Here is a 26,219-nt window from a genome sequence, read left to right as displayed (position 1 = left end):
TGGGGCCAAGCAGGATGAAGTGAAAGGGGGCAGAGGCAGCACCACTACCAGGAAGATAAACTTTGTTTCCTTAGTGGCTTATGGTCCCAAGGTCTTTTTACTCAGCCTTAGCCATGAGGGGTTATGGTTTCTGAAACCAGGCAGGGCAGTTCCCAACAAGAACCAAGGGAGAATGTGGTATCTGAGATCATATAAGTTTGTATCTGATACCTAAAAGATGTATTAGGTAACTTTGAAACCGACTCCTTCTTGGAAAACATTTTCAGGAAGATTTTCTTATAGATTTAAAATATATACATTCCATAGGTAAAGGGAATTTAGCTACAAATGAGCATAACATGAACATGAAGTCTGAATGTGAATGAATGAAAAAAAAACCCTAGAGTTATTAATTGAAATAAATGAATGTGTTGATTAAATTTAACACATATTTCCTGAATATGTACTCTGTTTCTGGTACTCTTCTAGTTAGCTGGGGTACATAAGTATACAAACTAGACAGAGAATTTTGACCTCTTGGAGTTTACTTTCTAGAGGAGAGGGATACTATAAATAAGTAAATTATCTATTGGGTTAGAAACTGATAAGTGCTATGAACAAAATTTTTAAATGTAGAGTCTTATAAGAGGCAACAAGTGCACAGGTGTGGATAGGTTGATTAAGGTGGGCCTCAATGAGGAGGAAACTTGAGCACAGTGGAAAAAGCTGTTTTAACGAGCCACTTGAATACCTGGGAGAGGAACAGAGAGTTCTGCCTTGGCTGCAGGCCCAAATGGGGTAGGTGATCTGAGCACAGTGATCCAGAGAAGAGGTAGCAGAGGCTGAGGTCAGAGGTAAAGTAGCCCTGATCTTTGTAAAGAACTCCAGCTTTTGGTGTGGTTTTAAAGATCACCAAGTCTAATTTTCTTAACGTATAAAGTCGAAGAACAATCATCCTTTACAAGAGGAGCATAATGGATGGTTCAGAAGGCTTTTCACCCTAAGTCTTCAATGCCTTTCTAAAATGAGGCTAAGTAAGATTTAGACCTTGTCAGCTAGAACTGTTGTCCATCTGGGACAACTTTACAGTAAATTATATACTGATCTTGTCAGCCAGTGATTATAGTTTTCAACTCTAGGGTAAATTATGCAATGAATTTTGCCAGCCAGCTATCAGCACAGAAAGGGTGTTACAAAAATCTTCTTGGGAACTTAAAGAGCATCAGATATGGATTGGTGGAATGGAATTAGGATAGAATGCTGGATAACGGAATATGGATGGAATTCTTATCATGTGGACATGAAAAGCTCACAAAAGTGCTATTGAGCAAGGTGTTTGCATAGCAGATATGGTGGTGTTTTGTCCTGATAGTAGGCTTTGTTGAAGTTCGATTGTATATACCACTCCTCACCCCACTAGACTGCTAATGTATCACCACACTTTTCCCACTGAGTCTGGAGATGGCCTCCTAATCCTGCCTAAGACAATACTTGGGCACCACTGCCAAAGATGGACTCCAGCCCTTGAAGTGAAACATTTTTTTCATTTTTGAGTCAGTTAGAATGAAGTTGCTCTGCAAAAGGGGAAGTGAAGTTTGCACAGAATACAAGGGAGAGTGGCAAAGGATCTTGGGTTATTAGGCGAACCATGTACCTACAGGTCGAGTAAAGGCAGAGTAGGACCTGTAGATGATGAGACAACAAAAGCGAACAATCTTAGAAGCATTGGGAGACAAGAGTAAAAAGCCTCACATTTCACAAGAGTAATAAAATTTTTTCTTATCCTATTTTTTCTTTACCTCATTTTATAATATGAGAACAAATATGCTCTCAATGAAATTAAGTGAGAAAAATTTTAAAAAGGAAATGAAATACTTCTATACTTAGTGTATAATCAGTCTAAAGACTTTTATGTTGAGGAAGGTCAGGGAGTCAAATGTCAAAGAGGGAAGGAAAAGAGAAGAAAATATTGTTCATGTTCATTTTATGACCAGTAATAACATTGTGCTTATGCCCTGATATAAGAACAGTGAGGTTGAAGCTTTGGAGCATAAAATGATCACCTAAGAGGACAGGAAGGAATTCTCCCACTCTTGCCTCTAACAATTTTAATGGCACCAACAAATTAGCCAGGTGTATTCTGGGTGTAATATTTCCCCAAGAGGCATCTCTATTGACCTGGGAAACCATTCTTGGATGAGCAGTGGCTAGCTTTATCTGGAAAACCCTGTATTTCAGGGGAAATCAGCCTTGAATCCAAACAAAAAGAACTTTGTAGTTGGTGAAATGATAAACTCTCCAATGATAGATAGGGTCTAATTTTGCTTTTGACCCAGTGAGTGAATTTCTCTAAACTTACTATTCATAAAACTGACTTAGTGTATCGTAATGGGTGGAAATTGGCCTTTGACACAGAGCAGGCCCAATGGAAAGTACATGAGCTATCCCTTAAGAATTATAAATATGCTCTTTCTTTTTTGCCAAATGTTTTTTCAAATTTTAAACCATCTGCTTGTAGCTTCTGACTTTCTTTCTGGGCATGCAGTATGCTACTTGAGCTCCTGTACTCCAGACCCTAGTGAGGCTCTGAACCCTTAGCTGTGCTTAGGGCTTGCAAATTAGTTTTGAGCTGCCCACCGAGTGAAGATCACCAGGAGGGCAGAAAGCATCTGTGGTCGTTTCTCAAGAACACAATGAGCAACAATACTTTAATTAAATGGAATCTTCTAAAGTAATAGCTGTAGTCCAGGTCAGGAAGTCAGGGCTTTTGGCCTTTCATCTCAACCTTGCTTCTAAACTAACTGGAACCTTAGCTTTTTTGTTCTTTGGTTCTGTGTACTTATTCACTTTTTAAAATTTATTTCATTTACTTATGTAAAATGTGAATACTGTGTGAGGCAGAGTAATTACCTGCAGTTAACAGATAATCCCCCCCCCCGCCCCCAAATCTCAATTGTTAGGGAAACTTTCTCTCTCACTCACACCTTGGCCTGAAGAGGACTGGGCATCTCCCCTGGCAGCTGTGCCGCTGCTGGTGGCTCGGCGCCTAGCCTGCTTCGAAAGTCTTGTTTTCTGTTTCAGACTCTTTATGTCCAGCTTCAACACCAGTTTCCTTATTTGGGAAATGGGAGTAATAAAAACATACCTCTCAGTTTGTCACGATGATTAGATGCAATTAGACACGTTGATTCACTCTCACAGCACCCAGTACAGTCAGGAAACTCGGACATTTCTCCCTTCTGAGTGTATCAGGCCCTGGCGCTGATATGGGAGAGGAGAGAGACATGCCGGGGTGGCTAAGGCTGACGGGTGTCTGCACTCAAATAGCTCACGAGCTCACTCTCTAGAAGAGAAGGCAGATTTGTTACTAGAGACATGACTGTAAGTTCCATGAAAAAAACATGTGCCTCTCCTTTTATTTTTTACTATCATGTTTCCAAAGTTGAGATCACTATCAGGATAATCATAAATGCTCAATAAATAGTGTTAAATCAATGCTTAAAATGTCAGAACTATACCATGAAGGGATTCGAAAAAGAGATTCCTTTCCTGTTTTGCTCTCCCCATTATCTACCCTGCCCCAAAATTTACAAAAAGCTGAGATGATAAAATAATGTCTAAGATGGCCATTGTTTTCCTGATTCTATGCCAGACTTCATCCAAATTGAAGAGATCAGCTTTATGTACAAACCACAGTGCACAATTGCTTGTAATTTTTACACATTGAGTATAGTAACTAAAATTTTGCTTAATCAATTATTTTTCCTGCTGAGCTGTGTATAGTGCTTGTTGGCATCGGTAGGTATCAGAACAGTGCTGTTTTTAAAGCTGCAGACACTGCTTTGCCTCCCAGTTGGTATAAAGCCTGTGCTGTGTGAATAAGCCACTGTCAATGTTTGGGGCCAACTGTGCATCTCAGTTATCTAACTGTGTTCTTGCTCAGCTGAATTCCAAAGCCCCTTTACCTTGATGAATCATGTTGCACCCATTTTCAAGGGGAGCCATTGAACTTAAAAGATGACTTGGAAGTAGCCCCTGGCCTAGGGTCTTATTTTTAGGAATCTTAACAAATTATTTGTTTAAATGACTGAACAGTTTCTGGTTAAGCCGATCACTGATTGCCGTCAACTCTCCCTCCTAGTTTATATTTATTACCTCCAGTGAGCAGATTGTTTGGGTGGCTGCCTCCTCTTTCAACCTATTTTCTCCTGTCATGCCTCCCAGATGTTAGTGCCACGAACCTTTACACAAGGGTGTCCCTGTAGAGAAATATCCATGTATATTTCTTTGTATGCATGATGAGGAAACTGAAGTACATGGTGTTCTGTTGTCAAAGGTCAAGCAGAAAGAAGCAGGAATAAATAAATTGGAATTGACATGATCAGATTGGTGTCTCTTGTCCTGGTGAGATTCCCCTCGGCTCTCCCTTCCGTGGCTGACATCAGAGTGTGGTGCTCTCATTTCCGCTTCCATCACTTCCTGTTTCCAAAGAGCGGTAGGGGCAGTCTGTCCACTCATCTTGCCCTTCTGTGAGGGTGACCATGTTGTTTACTGCCAGCATGTGGACGTGTTTCTTTTTCATCCAAAGGAGACCTCTATATAACAAAGGAAGCAAGTAGAGCCAGCTGTATGCGTTTTTCACCCATATTAAAACTGCCAAGCCCAAATGCAAGAACTCATTCTGAAAGACTTTGGAATGCTAATTCTGGGCATATGGAAATTTTTTCTTCTGATTACTTCACAACCTTCTGTGCACAATATATTGAGGAAATTTCATCTTTATATCACAATGGCAAGGAAGGCAGATTTGCAGAGCTTCGTGGGATTTGTTTTTCAGGAAGCTTTAACAGGAAAGACTGGTTCTCAGGTATGAGATGAAACAAAAATATTGGGATAAATTATGTAAGAAAATTTATGTTAGGAAGGGAAAAGTTCCAGTCTAAATGTTGACAGAGAACTCATATATTACTATCTGCCCTCATCCTGTCTCCTGAGGATTAAAAAAAAAAAGAGTTCTTTTATGGTCTTTGTTCCCTTTCCCGAAGCAGGATACACTGTGTATAATCAGAGAAGAGGATACATCTGAGAATGGCAGACATGCTGTATCCTTCGGGGTAGGCAACGTTAGAATGTGCCATAACATACAGCCTGCAAATCTCTACAGTTGAAAACAACAAAGGTTTATTTTTTTAAGATTTTATTTATTTATTTTTAGAGAGTGGGAGGGAGGGAGAAAGAGAGAGAGAGAAATATCAATGTGTGGTTGTCTCTCACGTGGCTCCCACTGGGGACCTAGCCTGCAACCCAGGCATATGCCCTGACTGGGAATCAAACCAGCGACTCTTTGGTTCTCAGCCCGCGCTCAATCCACTGAGCAACACTAGCCAGGGCGAGGTTTATTTCTTGATTATATCTTTTGTCTATCTCTGGTTGGTAGGAATCAGTCTCTACCTTGTACTTTGCTCGTCACTGTCTCAGAGACAAACTTAAGACGTTTGGAACTGGCAAGCATTTTCTTGAAAAGGCCAGATAGTAAATATTTTCCACTAGGCAAGCCGTAGAGTTTTCCCTGCAATTACTCAACTCTGCCATTGCAGTGAAAAAGCAGAATTTACAATATTTCAGAAGATGTAAACAAATGAATATGGGCTATGTTCCAATAAAACTTTATTTAGGACAAGAGCCAATGGGCTGGATTTGGCCTATGGCCAGTAGTTTCCCAACTGTTTCAATTAAGTTGTATGGCTCTGAAGAGACACTTGTTATATCTGCTCAATGATTAATGATTGACTAATAATAATTCTACTGAACCATAAGATGGGGGAGTACAAGCCTGTCACTTCCTCAGGTAAGCCTAGTTTTAGATATAGCCTTAATTATGTTCACCTACATCCCCTGCCCCCAAATTAAGAAATCACTATTGTTTTCACAGCTGTACAATGCTTGATCGAGGTTACAGATCTTCTAGGGTTTTTCTGCCCTTCAGTTTTCTCTTTAGCTCAGGAAAGCAGACTTTACAAGGTGGCGGTATTCATTGGCTATTTAAGAGGCAGTAGAAGTGGCTGGCCCGTCAAAGAAGGCGTTGCTCTGCTCTGTGTGCATTGGTCTCAGTTGCCGTGTTGGGTGTGAATAGCTGGAGTTACTTATTTCTGGAAATCTTCACCTTCAGGAACCCTGAGTCAGAAGATGAGTCCTAAACAGATTTTGGGAAAGGATTTGGAGTAGCAAGGGAAGCATTTTGTCAGAAGACATTTCTCAGCAGTGAGGCTGCCTAGGGGACAAAATCTTTGTCTCACAGACCAGTCTGAGAAGTTTCCTAGGTGTCGCGATGCAACTCCGGTTGCTGCCAGATGGGGTTTTCAGTTCAGTTCACTACAAATGGAGTCTCACTCAAACCTGTTTTACCATAGGATGATGTCACTTCACATATTTGAATTTCTAGCAAAGCCCACCCCTCCCCCAGTTACAACCAACCCCACTGGTTCATCATTGTTTTATAAAGTCAAATAGTTCTTTACCTTCAGTTGACATACCTTTTTCAAGTTTTATTGATACCTCTCTAAGAGAAAAACTTAAATAGTCCATTTAATTTCACACAGTGCCACTCACTAATATTTCTGATTTTCTCCATAGAAATAGTTTGACCAAATGGAGAAAAATGTGTGTTCAAGTGGATCTTTCGGTTCATTAAAAGAGTGACATTAGGAATCTATTATGTAGGTAATAGGCTCTCTGGCAATTGAGTTATCTGTTTGTATTGATTATAATTCATCGATTTTAAAGTTTTTAAGATACTTTCTTGCATATTATCACACAAACAAAGCACTTCAGTGAACCACTTTAACACAGGCATGCCTCGGAGATATTGCAGGCCCGCTCCAGACCATCGCAATAAAACAAGTCGTAATCTTTTTGCTGGTGGAGGGTCTTGCCTTCAATTTGTAAAAAATGCAACCTTTATGAAGTGTGATAAAGTGGAGTGCAATAAAATGAGGTGTGCCTATGATTAAATTGAAAAGATAAAAACGGAACAGAACGTATACCTGGACTAAGAACCATTCGTTGGGGATAGATCTTCAACTTTCGTTCTCCTGAATCAATGATATTTCTGTTGAATATGAGAAGATTCTAGGGGCGATGATTGCTCAACCATGACAAAGAGTACCATTTAAAAAAGAGTAAGAATGACCTACATCTAAAAAAGTACTTCCCAGGTGCAGATGATATTTTTATTTAAAGTAGTACTGTACTATACCTCGAAATTAATTGTAATTGGCTTAAATGAAAGTGCTATTATGGTTTTCCCTTAAAATTTTTTAATTTTATTTCCCAGATTAGCTGCCAGTGTCAAGCTACCACAGACAAGAGCTCTATCATTTCTAAAGAGACCATTTTCCAAGTTTCTTTGGTGCAATAATAATAACAATAACAACACTTGCGGTGCCCCAGGCACTGTTCTGAGCCTTTCAAAATATAGTTCGTTGTTCTAGCCACCTTATGAGCTTGATTCCATACCATTTTTCTTTCCACTTTGCAAAGGAGGAAACTGAAGCACAGTCAAGTTAAGTTACTTGCCTAACATTACACAGAATGACTATCAGAGCCAGGATTTAAACCTAGGCACTTTGCACCAGAATCCGTGTATATAGCCAGTCAATAAGAATAACCACTGTGCTATAATATTGTTCACAGCTAGGACAATGGAAATGGCATTGAGATGCCAATGAAGGAGCAGACAATGTAAGGAAAATCAAATTATAGATTAAGAACAATTTGTGCTCCTTTTGTGCCTATCTAAATTGACCACAAATTCACCAAATAGAGGCAACTTTGTTTTACCTGGGACTAGGGAGATATAGGGAAAACGTCCACAACCCTTCTTTCAGTAACTGGTGTCGAGATCTTTCTTTCCTGTATTAAAGAACGTGTGAAAGAAAAGGAAGCACTCGAAAGCTGCAGTCTGTTTTCAACAGGTAATCAGAGAGTTGGGTCATCATTACCACTGCCCCCCCTTCCTGCTGGAATTATCTTTCTTGGCTTGTCTGCAACACGCTTCCTTGGAAATTCTTTGCTGTGTCTGAGTTCCCATGCAGGACAGCCTTGCCTTGAAAAGAAGATTAATATAAAATACCCATCAAAGGTTTTGTATTCCCAGCCCAGATCTTTATCTCAAAATAAAAAGGGGAAATTTATCTCTCGTGAGTCATGGGCATTGAGAAGCTGGGAACAGTTCACTGGCAGGGAGACTTGGCAAAAATAGTCCTAGTGGATTTCAAGTTTATTTGACTAATTCTTTCACCACTTGTCAAATGAAACTACTTTTGTTTAAGTAACAAAACAAGCTGTTTCCTCTGCCATTTCTCCAGTGAGTAGTATAGGCACTTGTGGCAAACACACATTACTGCTAACTGTTATGATGTTTGCTGTCAAATTCATTTATTTATACAACTGCTGTAAAAAGCCTGAGGCCCATAAGCAGCCATGAAAGATTTCAGAGTCATGGTGTGGGGTCACGAGAGGAAAAAAAAAGTCTCCACTGGTTATGAGAAAGGAACTGACACAGGAAATGGTCACATATGGCGCAGATTTATTGTGTCCGGGGCTTCCCATTCAAATCTCATTACGGCCGCAGCTCAGAGCTGGGCATGGCACAGTCACATTCATTTTAGTTTTGGCATCCAGCAGAATTACTGCCGCAGCTTCAAACCCAGGGCTGGAGAGGTGATCCGTTTATCATCCTGGGGAAAGAGTGCACCCGAATTGTATTTGTAAGGAATGCTGTTGGCTGCTCCTGCCTTTAATCGAAGCCATGAACATCACTTCCTTTCAATCTGGCAGGCTGGGTTTGCTAGCAAAAAAGAAACAGGAGTGTGGAGAGAAGGAGTGGGGTAGGGAAGGAGAGTATTACAAAGGGAATAGAGGGAAAAGTTAAGATTAGATGAGAAACCATCTTGAATTTTGCAGGGATTGATTGATTGATTGACTGATTTACTATTTTTTATTAGTGGAAAAAGGTATCCTGCTCATAGACACAAGTGCATATAGGTGAATGCATATATGTAGGTATGTATGTATTTCTTGCCCATATTTTTAAAAAATATGTTATGAAAATGACATATGTTAGAAAATGACCAGAAGATGAAAACAAGTGATAAAATGACAATAGAGATTGGTGGGGTATAGGCTCAGATATGTTATGTCTGCATGTTATGTCCGCATGTTAGAATTTCCCTCACCTGTAGCCTGTTTCTTTCAACAGTGTTCATCATGACTGCTTGCAAGGCTTGCTGGTGCTGCTTCAAATTTTATTAGTTTAAAATGGGGATGGTAACAAAAAAGGCAAAAAGAGAGCATGACTTGTTCTAAAAAATATTCCTTTTTTTATTATGGTGGATTTAACTGCTTATATTTATTAGCGCATGTCTGTTCCCACCGCCGCATATACATCATCTCATTTACTCCTGTTTCTCAGCCTGTGAATTGGGTACTAGTCACGATCATTTTTATAAGATGGGTAACTGAGTCAGAGAGGATAAATAACTTGCCTGTGGTTTTACAGCTAGAAAGTAGCAGAGCCTGGATGCAATGCAAGCTTCTCCGACTTGAAAACTTGGTCTCCCACCCCCTAAGCTACACTCTCTGGTCTTTCATTTGCTTTGGCTGTTTCCAATGCAGTATTCACAGAATAAAAATCATAATTGAGACCATACACACTGATGTTTGCAGGTCACCCCATAATACCACAGAGTGACAAAAAATATAAAGATACTTTCTAAGCCACTTATTTTAAGGAAAATATAAATAATGCCATATCTATATAGAAAAAGAATATAAAATAGTTTTCTGGAAATTTCAGTGATGAATGAACTTTTATTGATGAATGGACTTTCATCAATTAAGTTTTTTTATTTAAAAAAGAAAAAAGAAAAATGGTTGATTTAGAAGAAAGTTCTGTGTGATGCATATCTGAGCCTATACCCCACCAATCTCTATTGTCATTTTATCACTTATTTTCATCTTCTGGTCATTTTCTCCTCAAACTAACACTTTTATAAAAAGGGAAAAGGTATTTTAAAATACTCATACATAGAACTTATTAAGACAGCAAGGCTTCTCACAGAAAGCCTTGTAGTCATCCTTGTTTCAGGTAGTGGGTGGTTTTATGTAGTTTTTCATTTTTCTCAGATTAGTTTGGAAATGAATTTCAAATTAATGGAGTTAATTTGGATTCTTTTATTACCTTTCCAAGATATTACATATCTTGGTAAGTAGACCCAAATACAAGAACTTTGGTGAAAACTGTTCATAAAGTTACAACAAATTCTATAATCTGTTGCTCCTGAAGTCCACCAGCCGATTATGCCTGCAGACGTGTGTGTTCCTGGTCCTCTGTAGTGTAGTCCATCATTTAGAGCTGTCTTTACACTTGGTGATACTTTGCTACCCTCTCTTGACTCCCAGTGGTTGGAAGGTGCTTCAGCACCCCAGTCACTGGGTTTCAGAGTGCTGTCTTCCTCATTAAGAGTGATGCCCGAGGACACTATTCTCCCAAGTGCTACAATCTAGCAAATTTTGAAACCCAACTTGGAAATGCTTTAATTTGGAAACTCCAGGACCTAAACTTTTAACCCATGTTGTTCTTTTTCAATGAAATGAACTTTAAGTTTGTAAATTATATTTTCTTGTAATACTATTATATGTGTGTATAGGTATATGTTTAAACATACAAACCTTATCTCTCTCTCCTTTTAAGATTTTATTTTATTTTTTTAAGATGGAGGGGAAGGAAGGGAGAAAGAGAGGGAAAGAAATATGAATGTGTGGGTGCCTCTCGGGTGCCCCCTACTGGGGACCTGGTCTGCAACCCAGGCATGTGGCCTGAGTGGGAATCAAACCAACCATCCTTTGGGTCACAGGCTGGTGCCTGATCCACTGAACTACACCAGCCAGGGCCCTTATCTCTCTTATAATGACTAAAATTACCATATTGTGGGCATTCAAAAGACTTTAAAGAACTATAATTCTAGACTCCAAAGGAACAAGGTAATGTTTTCTGTCATCTCTATGAATTCTATTATGCATCAGAACACCACTCTCAATTTACCTTAACATTACAAATATAACACGTAACCCTTATTTGGAGTTTAAAAAATGATTTTAACTAGAATCCCCCATTCTAAAAAAGTACAGTTTTTCTTTATTATTTCTACTATGACCAAGATATATTTTCCACAAGATTTCAGTGACTCCTTTTATGTATTTAGGAACATAGCTTTGAGAGTTGGAGATTCATTCCTCATACCCTGAGGGTCTATGACAACCTCTATGAATAGTGATAAATTCAACTTGTCTTCACTTTATTTGATCTGTGGCCATTTATATTTGTTAAATTAGAAATAATGAGGTATAAATGTTGTTTGACAAGAAAAAAATTGTAAATATTTTTTCATTTCTTGAAAAATAAGAGAATGATTACCTATTTTGTTTTTGTCAAAATCTCCTATACTTGACTATGCTGTGAGTTGTGAAATTATCATGAACTGGCTAAAAAAGTTATTGAGGGAAATGGTGGGGTTAACCTCGAGGAAAAAAACATTAATGGTGATGTATTTCATTCAATTTTAACATATAAATTTTTCTCCTTTGTTGAAATTGGAAGATGGAAGGATTCTATGTGCCTTTGAGTCAAAACATTCATTTTAAAAATACTTTTTTTTCTTTCCTTCCAATCCATTTTTCTAAATAAAGGATAGAAGTTGTTTCCTTTTTTCTTTTCTTTTAATTTTTTTTCTAGCAAAGACGACCCCTTTGGCATATTTTCTTTTCAAACGTGAAATGAGGTGGAAAATCCTCATTTCACGACAGGAAGGACAGATATTGACACAAAGTTAATATGTGTTAGAACCCTGGAAGCAACCTGAGTACACACACACGCGTGCACACCATCTCTTCTTTCTCCTCCATCAGACGTACCTGACTTGCCTTCTTTCTTCATTTTTAGGTCTCTGGTTTCTGATCTAGGGAAACATGGGCAGAGCGTATTGTATGTCTAGGCTACTTTAGGCTGTTAAAGTATACACAAAGCAAGTGCACATGTGCACACATGGACACCAACACAACCTGCTTAATCTAATTTCCCCCACTCAGAGGAGAGCTTCTGGACTTTATCACTGTTCTTGTCCATCTTGAATGCAATCGCATATGCCAAGCCCATACTCACTGGTCACTCAGCATTTATTAAGTCCTGTCCACTCTTGCTTTTTGGAGAGGCATGCCCTGGGGTGACTGGGCGGCTGCCCCTGACAGGCTGTGTCACTTATCTCCTCACATTGATTATGAAAGTCAGCTGTGGCCAGACCTTGCTTCCCTCCCCCCACCTTCCTCTCTTAGCCCCTCTTACAAGCACCCCTGCCTGGATTTTCATGAGGAAATAATCAGATTAGGCTTTTCACGGTGAGTTCATATGGAGTTCTCTTTCTCCAGTGTGCTACTAACTGAATAAACGTGTTTAGTGGTAAATTGTAAATGACATTATGATTACCAAAGCCAGCATGGGTTTCATTTAAAAGTGATCAGAATTGCAGGCCACAACAATTGTGACTGGCATTTAAAGCCATTTGGAGAGGTGGGAAAAGAAAAGGCAAGAACAAGTGAGAAAGATAATCATTATTCAAAACAAAGCTTTCACCAACTGAGAGGAGTTGGAAGGAAAGAAATCCGAGGGGGAAAAGATAGAACCCTCTTTGGAAGGAACAGGACTGTCCCTGTGGGCTTCTGCCAGCTGTGGCTGGGACAGTGACCCACGGCGCCTGTCTGGCTGTGTGCAGAGCCCTGTCTTAAGAGGTTAATTTGTATTCTTCCCTGCAATTAATAACTGTACCCAATTAGCAACTCTGGAACCCCAAAGCATTGCTTACATGTTGTGCTTTATATTTACTTCACATCAAAATGAACATGCTAGTGTTGATTAACCCCGAAGGTGAAATAGGAAAATGGATGGTAAGATACTGATAAACCACCCTGTCTCTTAGTCATTAGAAAATTCTGGAGAAATAACAACAAAATTTCTTGTATATGAACACCAGGATTCCAAGTTTGTCTAAAAAGTAAATAATTAATGTTACTTATTCTAATGTTCTTTGTAGCTCATTGTTAGGCTATCTATTGCCTTTGTTAAATTTTTGGTGGTATGTTTATACTTCTAGGATAGTATGCTAAAATATTAAAAATCCCAAATAGTAATGTAATAAAGCAAATGGAATCTCACCAAACCTGCAAGTAAAAACCTTTCCATGAGTTCCTTTCAGTAGATTGTATTAGGGAGAGCCCCTGGTCATTACAGCGCCTCTCTCCCAGTGTTCGTCACCGCAGCAGACCCTACAAGGAAGGGGTCTAAATATAACCCACAAGGAAGTTATTCAGATTACACTGGATTTTGCCAGAGGCATAGGTAACAGTTTAGAAATATGCTTTTCTCTTCTATCTCTTCCTCATCATTATTACTAAGTAATTATGTGAGTTAAAATTGCTGAGTCAAATTTTCTATCTATGAATTAAGGATAATTATACATGCTATTACATTTTGGGTAAAGGATATTAGGGAAAAGGAAAGAGGAAAGGAAGGAAGGATGGAAGGAAGGAAAGGAGGGAGGGAGGGAGGAAGGAAAAAAAACAGGGGAGCTTACAGTTGTTAAGTACTGGGTATTTTATGCTGATTATTTCAGGGTTACATTTAGGCATACTGGACTGGTTGCCGCTGATAATGGGCTGGCTTCTTGTACTGTTCAATGTAAATTGTGGGTCAGAGGTTAATTTTTATATATAGTGTAGCCATGGTCTGTTTGCACTTTCAGACTCTTGCTCTTCAACTCACCGTCAAGGCTTATCCAGGAAGATACCTGACACAGAGAAAGTCCTAAGTGTTAGTTGGTGTTGTTACTTTTGAAGAATCCTTTTTCCTTTTTACCTTACCACTCATTATCACAGTCGTAGAACTGACAGTGCTATCACCACCCACTTTCAAAATCATGAACTCAGGTGTCCCCCTCTATGACTATGACTCATGTATTTCCAGCTCACTTCTTCCAGAGCCCTTTCCTTGGGACATGAAATCCACTGCCACGTGCCTTTATTTGACAGACGTAAGCACCTCTCATTTTATTCCCTTCTTTATGCAGCTGAGGTGTGCTACGCTTCATGGTAATTAGCTATTTGCAAATACCTTTAGTACCTGTGACCCTCTGTCCTTCCTTGTCAATCACAGGTGGAAACACAACTTCCAGTGAATCCAGTTATCCTACTCATGGATGCCAATTTACTAGTTATATCCAAGGCATGTGTGCATCCACCCTCCACAACATGGGTTGAGTTAGGTTTCAGGGAGGTCACATGAAGCCGATTAAGTTTAGATTCCAGGTTCCTCACTGACACGGATGGCCACTTCCAAGACTCCAAAGAGAATCCTAGCAATACATTTGCAAAACCCTATGTTTTTGTAAAATTTGCAGAATTGAGATATTTTTAACTAAAATTTAAAGTAATACTCTCTTACCACTCTAAATTCTCTGTCATAAGTACTATGAAGTTGGGTGACATTGAAGTAGCCACAAGCATTTTTAGGATCTAGCTGAGAAGTTGAGTTGGACATTCATTTGATATAGGTTTAATAGGGTATGGCTTTTGTGGTTCACAATCACTGCTACTAGCCACCCATGTCAGTTTATCATGCTATGACACACAGGAACCAGACTCTAGATCACGGTGTGATATGAATGTGTCCTAGGGCATGAGGAGAAAATGAGAGGTAGAGAAGTATGTTTCAAGTGACAGTGTCGTAAAAGTTACTCTGTGCAATTTTTTTTCAAATAATAAAGCTCATACATGAGAAAATCTTCCTAGGAAATCTCTCATATTGTAAATGATCCTAAGCATTTTCATATCACCATTTATGAGTTGTGAAGCTGAAAGTAACTTTTCTAAACCACCATAATCCAGGCTAGCATTAGCCAGGCTAATGAAAAGGCAGAATTATCTTTCTATTCCCTCTATAGAAAATATTACAATATTGTTGTTGTGTAAAGAAGATGCACAAAAGCATGAACAAAAATATAGGAAAAAGTAATGCAGGGGTGTGTTGGGTACTTAATTAATAATATTACCTTTCCCTAAATTTTATCATGTTTATGGTGCTTATGAGGCTTAAATTTATCATCGTGATTTTTTCGCCTATTAAATAATATACATTTACTCTTATTTCTAATTTTGATTTCATAATGTTGTATCTACTTTTGTAGAAAGGTTCCTCAACATTGTGTAAGCAGTGAAATCCAGAACAGCTGGCTTCACCCTCTTTCACAATGACAACTCCACACTCTTTTCTCAGTCTACTAACAATCCACCCATCCTCTCCCCATTCATCGCAATTCCCGGCACACACCCTCACGCTTGGCTTTCAGTCGATGACCTTTCTTTGCCTCGTTTGTCCCAGCAGCTAAGAGGGACTTTACTCTCCCACCCTCCTTCACCTGCAAGAACACATTCTATCCTCTTCCTCGCTCAGGAAGGTGAAGTCTTTGACCTATTAAATCCAACTTGGCTTTGAAGAGTTCTAGAACCCTGTTCTCCCTTAGCTGCTCATGGAGTATAGTCTGTCATTCACCCACTTCCTCCAATGTCAGTCTCTCCTTTTTTATGCATTCCTCTCATCTACACAATTTCAGCTTGTGTCTCATCATGACTATCTGACTTTTTCCCGGTACATTTTATGACGCTCTGAATGGCCATAGTTGTGCATTAGCAGCAATTCACAAACCCATCTTGAATGCCAGGCTGATTTATTTCAGTCAATTTTAATAATTATTATTTTCAAAGAACCTACTTCTCAGCTCACATAGGGGATGCCCTTTGAATAAAATCCTAATTGTCAAAACTCTAAGGTAGAAATTCGTGCTGGAAGTAAGCCTGTACTACCAGAGGTGACTATATAATTGTTTATTGGAATTATTCTTTTTTTCTATTTTAACTTCCTTTGTAAAAGGATTTTCTAGTTAACTATAATTATGTATATCCTATATAAATCACCTTTCCCCAGAGGGTAGATGCTACATATAGGCAGCTGTATGTCCTTTACAAAGAGGTTTGGGGCTGTCTTTTCCCAATCATCATTCTCACGCCACTGTCACAGGAACCTCAGCTCTGACTTTTGAGACACATGGGGCTAGAAAAACACTATATCCTTCATAAGGCTGGTAGCAGTCAAATATAATTATCTCATTCATTACAGGTTTTTCTTTACAATCTTGTTTCTAGGAGAGCAAGAATTGTAGAGTACATGGTTTTGAAGAGAAATTATCCTATTTATTTTATATTTTGTCAAGGAGAGCTGAACCAAAGAAGTAATTTAAATAGTCTTTAGAGTCACATTGAACCAAGTGGATGTGCCCTCTATTTGGTAAGAGTATGGGAAGGAAGGTATGAAGAGGACACTTTAAAATAACCAACATTTCATGAAACCTTTTATTTAAATTAGGAGATACTAATTTTTGACTTCATGAGGGTCATTGTGGTAAGTCTCCAACCAAAATTCTCAGAAATCAGAGCACGTGTATGCATTTCTTTCATAGTAAGATGTCCATACACAGAGTCTCAGAACATAAAGAAGAAATAAATTAGGAAGAAAAACAATACATTTAATCTGCAGTACACTAGTTACTCTGAAATCAGGAAGATAACAAGCAAATAAATGACACATATTTGAGTAGCCATATGTCCCTGGTGGGTATCCTGAATAACATCACAATTCTTAATATTAACAGAAAGGTGACTCCCTCCTTACCAAAGAAAGAAGTGATATAGAATAACAAAATCTTCTTACTGGCAGCAAGTTAAGCATATGCAAGGAATCGCAATAAATGTTTATTGAATCCTGGCCTCAGTTGCTAGAGTTAAAATTCAGCTCACACTGAATTCCAATAGGTTACAAAGATTTGACCGTGACTTTTTACACTCTTTCGCCTTATTCCTGAGCTTGCTCATGGGCACTGGACCTGAGTCCTAGACCCTCCAGGGTGTGCACATGCTCTGCAACACGTTCAGCAGACATTGTGCACTCTCTGTCCCTCACATTCAAACCTTTGGGTTTGAATCCAGACCCTTTTCTCCTCATTCCTCTCTTCCCCTCTTGAGGTCCTGCCTCTAATGTGGGTAGTCAGTCATCCTCTGCCCCATCCAATGTCACTGCTAAATACGAGAATAGGAGATTTGGGACCTAAGGACAGAGATGACTTGAGAGTCCAGCCTCTGGTAGACTCGTTTCTAGGAGGAATATATGCAAATAAATAAGTAAGTAGAAAGAACTCTGTCACTGGACTGCTTTGAAGGTATGCATTCCACTAGAATAGCTCCTGTATGTTATTACTCCTAAGCAATCTTTGAATCACATTATAGACAGTTCATTTTTGTTAGTTTTGCCTTAGAAAGCATCTGACATGAGGACTAGAAGAAAGAAAAATTCACATTCCTACACGTGTAGTTATTTAATGAATTAACAAATTAATCAAGGATAAAATATTTTGTCATGACAGTTTTTTGTGCAATTAATTTTGATTCCAGAACAGAAGAAAATTTATATCAATAAAGTCAGTAATAATTTCAGTCTTATGGTTTTATGTAAAATATCTCAGTTTGTCACCATATGGAGTTATTATATTAGTAGCAATTCATGGGGCAGTTTTCATAATAAATTTGTGTAGTATACGCTGTTATTATTGTTTTGATGAGTTGGTGTAAAATGCATTTGAGTCATGGAATAATAATCTTATAACTAGACACCTGGTAAGAATAGACAAAAATTATTTAAAGAATATCAGTTTTAAAAAAGGCATTACACACAATTAATACCTATTAAGGAGCATCTACTGTGTTTGAGGTAGTGTGTTAAGCCCTGTAGTAATTTAAATATAAGATATAGTCTCTGGCTCTGAGAAATAACCCAGTAAGGACACTGATGCCTACTAAGTTAATGTACGTTATTAAAGGACATATGGTCAGTTAGTAGCAGGGAATAACTGAGGATCATATTAACTGAGGATCATATTAAGTGAGGATTAAACTATTCTATTTAGGGACAGTTCCAAAAATTTAGCAGTCTGTAGGAGTCACTGTAGAAGATATTAATCCTTTTGCATGAGAAGGAAGAACAAGGCAGAGATCTAAAGCCAGATGGAATGTATAGGATTGATCAATGGCATCAACATGGCCGGGAAAACCATGTGTGCAAGGTAGAGTGAGCCATACAGTTTAGAGAGGGGGAACTATCTCATCTGGAAGGGATATAGCACTGGTAGTAGAGATTTGTGCATTAGGGTCTCAGAGCACAATGGCTCTTGTGCTATTAAGATCATGCAAATAATTCTATTTGGCTATTTAGATCATGTCTTCATACTAGTTCCATGCTTTGGAATATGATACTTGATCTAACATCAATATTTCTGTACTGCAGGACTATAGGGAGAAAAAAAACACTGTCTAAAAGTGACCCTTCATTGATATTTGATTATTAAATCTTTATTTAAATTAATAATTTAGTATTCAAATTAGTAAATTCAGTTTTTTAAAGAGACGTAGAACAATTCAAGTTTTATGTTTTATCTTATGTCAGTTGTCAAGGAATTTGTCTGTTTTACTTAAGTTGTTGAATTTGTTGGCATAAGTTTGTTAGAGTTTCAATCTTTGTCCACAGGCTCTGTAATATTAATCCTTCTTTTATTCTTGAAGTTGGGGATTTGTGCTCTCTTTGTTTGTATCTTGAACAGTCTAGTGAGGGGTTATTCAATTTGTTGATATTTTCCAAGAAGCAAATTTTAGCTTTGCTCAAATTCTCTGGTTTTGTTTGTTTCTATTCTATTTCATTGATTTCTGCTGTTATGTTTATCATTTCCTTTATTATTACTTACTTTGGGTTAGCTTTGCTCTTATACCACTACCTAAATTTTTAAGGCAGTGGTATGAGGCATTGTTCTTAGACAGTTCTTTTTGTAATTTAAGCATTTAACATTATAAATTCCCTTCAATGTACTGTTTTTACTTCATCCCACAAACTTTGATATGCTCAAATTTTATAGTTTAGTTCAAAATATTTAACAATTTCCCTTATAATCTTCACTGTAGTTGACGTCATTGTGAGGCACAAGTAAACTGCGTGCCCTGCTCTTGAAGGCACATTTTGGTAATTAAATTTTTGGTATATCGGCAACTTTGGCACAGATTTCTAATCATATCATATGGAAGAAAGGCTGTAGAAGGAGGCCAGATCATGCTCAAATTTTGAATATCCTGTATTAGTAATAATTTGAGTTTTGGTTGCTATTCCAATTCTTAAGCAACTTCGATGAACTTACAATAAGGCAAATTTAAATATCTATAAAACAATACGAGAAGACTTTACGAATATGAGAAGACTTTGCAAATTTTAAATCAAAGGAATTATTTGTGGGAATGTAAAGCATCACTGTGGACTCAGGGTGAGAGCTACTCTAGGTTCATAGACAGGAGGATTAGGAATGGCGGGATTAATGGGTGATGCTTTGTAAAAATATTCTTATTAGCCTTGATTATCTTCAACTCCCCCCAAATTATGAGTTTTTTTCTTTTTCTTATATTTCTTTGCTCTTCATTTAGAGAGAAAGAAAGTATTAGAAAATGCTGAAGTCTGACATAAAAACTCTTTCACAATCTGGTTGGAATATACCTTTTTACTTTTTTTAAAAAAAATATTTTATTTATTTATCTTTAGAGGAGAAGGGAAGGAGAGAGGGAGAGAAATATCAATGTATGGTTGCCTTTGCCGAGGACACACAATGTATCGTGTGTCCCCTGCTGGGAACAAGCCTGCAACCCAGGCATGTGCCCTGACTGGGAATCGAACCGCGATCCTCTGATTCGCAGGCCTATGCTCAATCCACTGAGCTACACCAGCCAGGGCCCTTTTTACTTTTAATACACTTCTGTACATTCTCTGCTCCAGCTCCCTTAACTTACTTCTTTACCCATTGATTCAAATATTACCCCATTCTCTCCTGTTTTTCTTTTTTCATTATGGAAATCTTAGTAATTATTCTTTTAAAAATTATTTTATTTATTCACTATTTTTACACTTAGCTATTATAATCACTATTAACTTTAAATGACATTTATAACATAGACCTTTAAATGATATTAAATAGCTATTATTTAGTGTATGCATGTTTCACATTTTGCCCAAGATTCCTTTGCATTCTCAGTATCTAGCACACCAAAGTGTTCAGTAAATATTTCATAAGATTACAGATGATGATGCAAATCGTCTTTGAGAGATTGTGGTTCATATGTCACCTGTTCACTTTTATTTATTTTGTAGGTATATTTAGAGAAGAACAGAAATGCACATACAGATCCCTGATACAAGGCTACATCTGCAAACAGACTGACCACGTGATCTTAATTCTTGACAATGTTGCTGCCCCTTGGACAATGAGGAAGTTATATCCTGTTGTATCCGTGACTAGAGGTTTTGTTGACATCTTTAGCAGCGTGAATGCCAACAACTGCTCTGCTTCAGGGTCTGCATCTACTTTCTATTCCATTTTACCCACCTGGGAAACCACTAAGGTCTGCTTTGTGGATCAGACACCTCAAGTTTTGAGGTTTTTTCTATTGGGGAATGAAAGTGCCTCCAAGCTTCTGCTGGCTGTATTCTACCATGAACTCCAGAGCCCCCATGTTTTCTTAAGGGAAAGTTTCATTCCACCTACTCAGGTTCAATCATCGTCCTCATTGCTGGATAAGCCTATTGGTTCCAACTATTTCAGCATCATAGATAACCTCTTGTATGTTGTTCTACAAGGAGAGGAGCCCATTGAAATACGTTCAGGTGTTTCCATCCATTTGGCCTTCACTGTGATGTTTTCAGTCCTAGAAAAAGGCTGGGAAATCATGATGCTTGAAAGACTAACTAACTTCTTGCAGGTTAGCCAAGACCAAATAAGATTTATTCATGACATGCCTGGAAATGAAGTAACCTTAAAGGCCATTGCTGATCGTAAAGCAAAAAGAAAGCGTAATTGCCCAACTGTGACTTGTGCCAGTCATTATAGAGTTGGTCAACGTAGACCTCTCATGATGGAAATGAACTCATATAGGCTCCCACCACCAACCACCACAGAAACTATCTCGAAAGTGATGGTCATTGAAATTGGTGATCTGCCAACAGTAAGCAGCTCTAGACTGATTCCATCCTTATCAAGTAACACATTACGGAATTTGGCTCACCAGATTATCACTGCTCAACAGACTGGAGTACTAGAGAGTGCTCTGAATATGACCATTGGGGCCTTACTGGTGACTCACTCAGAGGGATTCATTGGCTATGGGTAAGTACGAACTATATTAACATTCAAATTAGGGCTGATTACTTGGGTGCCAATTGCAAATGTCAGTCTATTTATACTGAATCACATGACCTTTCTGCTTCTTAAAATAAGAATAAAAACGGAAAGAGTTATTTATAGACTTAAATTCTCAATTTTAAAATTTATTATTACATTTATATATTTTTATGATTGTTCTGTTCCTTCGGTGGTTGAAGAAATTATATTTTGGTACCTTAAGGTAAAAAGCCTGTAGGAAGAGATTTTTCTAAAGCAACTTATTTTCAATTCACTTGATTATTTATCTATTCAAGTAATGAATCTAAGCAGTGGGCTAGATTCTGGGGTTGCTAAGGTGAAATAGATATGAACAAAATCATGACCTATAACAATTCCATAGGGCTATGAGCTAAAACTTCAGTACTGAGGGGGGCGGTAATAATAATTCTGCCTATAAGGACTGGGGAAGGACTTACACTTTGGAACATGTTGGAGGGATAATCGGGAGGGATGATCGGGGCTAAAGCAGTGACCCTGATTGGGCTTTATTTAACCTAGGATTCGGAAGCTCTGAAGGGATGTCTTTGTCAAATTGTGTGAGGCAGGAGCGTCACTGAGGCCACACCTATTTCTGCACAGACCCATGTAGGGTCTGTAAAGTCCTTTATGCTGTGCCTTCTGACTCTACCAGCTTGCAATTTGAAGTTCTCCACTAGATTTCTGTTCAACACACATTTCAGAAGTAAATTTACCTGAATGTTCCTCTGAGCTTAGTAAATGAAGTATGGAAAGTACACGTTAAGGAAAGGCAAGGGTAAATAATTCTCAATTTTAGAGACTAATTAGCCAAGGAATGAAGCCCAAGTTCATCTAAGCCATCTGCCATGGGGACAAGGCTGCTGAAAGTCCAAAGCTCTAATTTTTAGCAGACACAAAAGAACCAAAAATGATATCCAAGACTAAGAGACATTATGAACTTGTCATAATGCTTAGAAAACATATCTAAAACTAACCACTTCATAAATGCATGCTGCTTGGTCGAGCTCAAATTGGGCAACATGGATATTCCCTATAAATTTGTCTTTGCCACTGGGAAGATAAGCTCAAAACCATGCACCTTTTGAGGTGAGGTTGGGTCCCGAGAAATAGGTAAACTTACTTAGATTCGGAGCTATATTACTCAACGGTATTTCGGAGCATTCATATTCTTTTAGATTATTCTATTGTTAAGTGGTTTTTCATCTTATAAGTGGTAGTACTAATAAATTAGCAATAATACCCATTACTATTTAATGGATATTAGTTAATTCTGTACAATCATCTCAAGGGAATGTGCAATTTACTGTAAACAGCAAAAGCAAAAAGTAATATCTTCACATTTTGAGGCATATTCAACTAACACATTGATTGCCTTTTCATAAGCAGGGCAACATATTTGTGTGGAACCTTAGTGTATTATATTTTATGTCTTTACAAAGGAGATAAGTGTTCTTCTTTTCTACAGTACATTAATATGTATAGAAGATATAAAAAGAAAACTCGAGCAATTTTTTCTGGATTTTGCTTGATTTGAAGAATTGGTGACTTATCAGCTTAGAATTAAAACATATTTCTGGTTGCATGATTGTGCAAAATCTACTTAATCTTGTATATTTTTACCAACCACTAAACCCTCACTTATAAGTGATGTTTATTAATGTTATTATGATATTATGCATGATAATATAAGAATCAGGAATCTGAAATAAATCATGCTAATGCATCTTAGCTTATGTTTAAATATGGTTTTTTTCCTTTAGCCCAATTTCATTTAGATCCTACTCAGTTCTTATATGTGTGGGTGACTAAGGAGAAAAAGAGCTAGTCCATTGCTAAATTTTACTTAGATTTTACAGTACTGAGCTCTCCCAATAGGTTGCCACTTAAAATGACCAGTGTTTGTATGTGTGTATGTATATATATATATATATATATATATATATATATATATACATATATATGTGTGTGGAATATATATTATTGAACATAAATATTCAATATTGCATCTGCTATTGAACTTTATATGTATAATATAAAGTCTCAGTGAATATTTAGTTTTTAACAAGAAGGAGGGAAAAGTCAAAGAATAGAAGCAGTGGAGCTGTAACAGAGGAACCCAGTAAAGAGAGCAGACTGAACACATGTTTAGGTACATGCATGTGGGGGTATCATTCTATTATACGGATGTGCGATAGCTTCAGAAAGAAGATTACCTTTGTTGCCTCCCATCTGTCATAGCCACGATGTTTTCAACTTTGACTCAGATATTTCTGATTTAATAAGAAACCATGTACATTATTGCCTCGATTTTCTGTTGGGGAGTATCCCTCATTTCTCCCTATTCTTTTAGTGTTTTACAAAAAAAAATCTAAACATAAGGCCAAAAAGGCAAATAATTTAAAGATAAGGAAAGGCTGCTTCTTAGATATATCTGAATAAATTCTGCAAAATGAAAAATATCATGTCCTAAGGAACTGAATGAGAATTAGCAAGGCTTCCCATGGTCCTAAGAATTGCACAGTTGTGTTAAACAACCCTGAACCCCTGTGCAAACCCCAAGGCCAGTCCTGTCCTTTCAACTTTGATTAGACATTAACAACCTAATGAATTGACCTTGAGACAGTACAGGGCTTTCAGTGAAAAGTACCAAGGATGTTCTTGAGAGGTTTACCCTTGTTAATTTAATAGGATTGTATGCATTCAATAAATTGAGACCATATTAAATATTTACTTTTCAAGGGGAGTATTTCCTTCTTTGGAAAAGCTGCAACTTCTGCTGTGTAGGGAGAAATAGAATGCTACCTACATTTTAATGAAATAATGCACAGTGAATTGGGCTCCATCCTCCCCTAGAGGCATCTGGATTTTAGCAAACTTGCTTGGCTAAGTTGGTTCCATGAACCAGTTTTCCATCTTTCAAAGCATTGTTGACCTCTATTGTCAGTTGTTCAGTTTTCGTCTGGCTCTTTTATTTACACACTTTTTTTTCTATCAAGCATTCAAAAATATGAACACTATACACATTTTCTTCTACTATTTTAACTAGAAAACTTCTGAGTTTTCACTTGGTGTCATGATTTGAATAGTTTTAATAGTTTGCCAAGTTTTTTTACTAAGATTATTTATTTATTTAAAATTATTTTATTGTTGTTCAATTGCAGTTATCTGCATTTCCCCCTCCCCACGCCACCCCACCCCAGCCATCCCCACCTCCCTCCCTTGCTTCCATCCTGCCTTGGTTTTGTCCATGTGTCCTTTACTGTTGTTCCTGAAAACCCTTCCCCCCTTCCCCCCATTATCTCCTCTCACCTCTCCTCTAGTTACTGTCAGATTGTTCTTAGTTTCAATGTCTCTGGTTCTATTTTGCTTGCTTGTTTGTTTTGTTGATTGGGTTCCATTTAAAGGTGAGATCACATGGTATTTGTCTTTCACCGCCTGGCTTATTTCACTCAGCATAATGCTCTCCAGCTCCATCAGTGCTGTAGCAAGTGTAGGAGCTCCTTCTTTCTTTCTGCTGCATAGTATTCCATTGTACAAATGCATCGTAGTTTTTTGATCTATTCATTTACTGATGGGCACTTAGGTAGCTTCCAGCACTTGGCTAATAGAAAGAAGGAGTTCCTACTATTGACACACTTTTTATTCAATTTTAGTTTTTAAGTAATTTCAGTGGAGTAGAGGGAGCAGAAACAAACCTGTGTTCAATGTTTTCTTTTATTTGGGGTTTCCCCATGGGAGTCTTAGTTCTGTATTCTTTCTTTTATCTGGAATCCTGGAAGGGCACGTTTTATATCGGTTCCTTTTCTTTCAGTAGACACTTGATTTTTGTCCTCAACTTTCTTTCCTTCTTCTTCTCCCTGCTTTCTCCTGCTTAATAGAAATATTAACATCTTTGTCATATAATAAAATGAAATAGATCTCTTTTTTATAATTTTCACCCAAGGATATGTTCATTGATTTTGGCAAGAGAGGAAAGGAAAGTGAGAAACATCCGTGTGAAAGAGAAACTTTGATCAGTTGCCTCTGTACACTCCCTAACTGGGGGTCAAACCTGCAACCTGAGCACATGCCCTGGTCAGAAATCAGAGAGTAGGGGATGACACTCCAATGAACTAAGCCACACAGCCCAGGCTAAATATATCTATTTTTAATGCAAGTTTAGCTATCAAAATGCCAAAGCAATTAGGTGTTGGCAGAATTTCTAAAATGGTCTCCCAATGAAATGCTGCCCTATCCCAGAAACCTGTGAATATGATCAGATAGCAGTTTTATGAATACACTATGTTATATGGCACGGTTTATTTTAAGATCAAGAGGAAATCCAGGATTATGTAGGTGGGCCCAGTTAAATGCATGAGCCCATGAAAGTGGAGAGCTTTCTCCCGCTGTGGCAAAATAAGAAGCCAGAAGAGGAATGCAGAGAGATTCAAAGTATGAGAGGACTTGAAGGGTCACTTCCTTTAAGATGGAAGGAACCACATGAGAAGAAGTGGGTGGACTCAAAGAACACAGAGTGAACATTGGCTGACAGCCAGCAAGGAAACCTCAATCTACCACCACAAGGAAATAAACTCTACGACAATCCAAGTGCATTCCGAAGTGGATTCTTGCCAAAAGCCTCCACCTGAGCATTAAACTTAGCCAAGCCTGTCTGAACTCTTAACCACAACCTGGAGATAATAAATTTGTGTTATTTTAGGCAACTAAGATTGGGATAATTTGTTATGCAGTAATGGTAAACTAATGTTCTATCTCACTTAACGCTCCTTCTCTATGATATTGCCATGAACTTTGGGC

At 38.0% G+C, this 26,219-nt stretch overlaps 1 protein-coding gene across 4 annotated transcripts in view; it reads left to right on the top strand.

The window, feature by feature from the left end:
- PKHD1 (PKHD1 ciliary IPT domain containing fibrocystin/polyductin) overlaps window positions 1–26,219 on the top strand; it is a 457,981-nt gene that overhangs the window by 390,006 nt on the left and 41,756 nt on the right. For all 4 annotated transcript variants that reach the window (XM_037054718.1, XM_037054725.1, XM_037054714.1 and 1 more), the window contains one exon: window positions 20,375–21,386. In XM_037054718.1, coding sequence (XP_036910613.1) covers window positions 20,375–21,386 — 1,012 coding nt within the window. The remainder of the gene's footprint in view (window positions 1–20,374; window positions 21,387–26,219) is intronic.

This window comes from Sturnira hondurensis, unplaced genomic scaffold (assembly GCF_014824575.4).
Source record: "Sturnira hondurensis isolate 20B ecotype Veracruz unplaced genomic scaffold, ASM1482457v3 Scaffold0000880, whole genome shotgun sequence".
Lineage (NCBI taxonomy): Eukaryota > Metazoa > Chordata > Mammalia > Chiroptera > Phyllostomidae > Sturnira > Sturnira hondurensis.
This window is presented reverse-complemented; position numbering and strand designations above follow the sequence as displayed.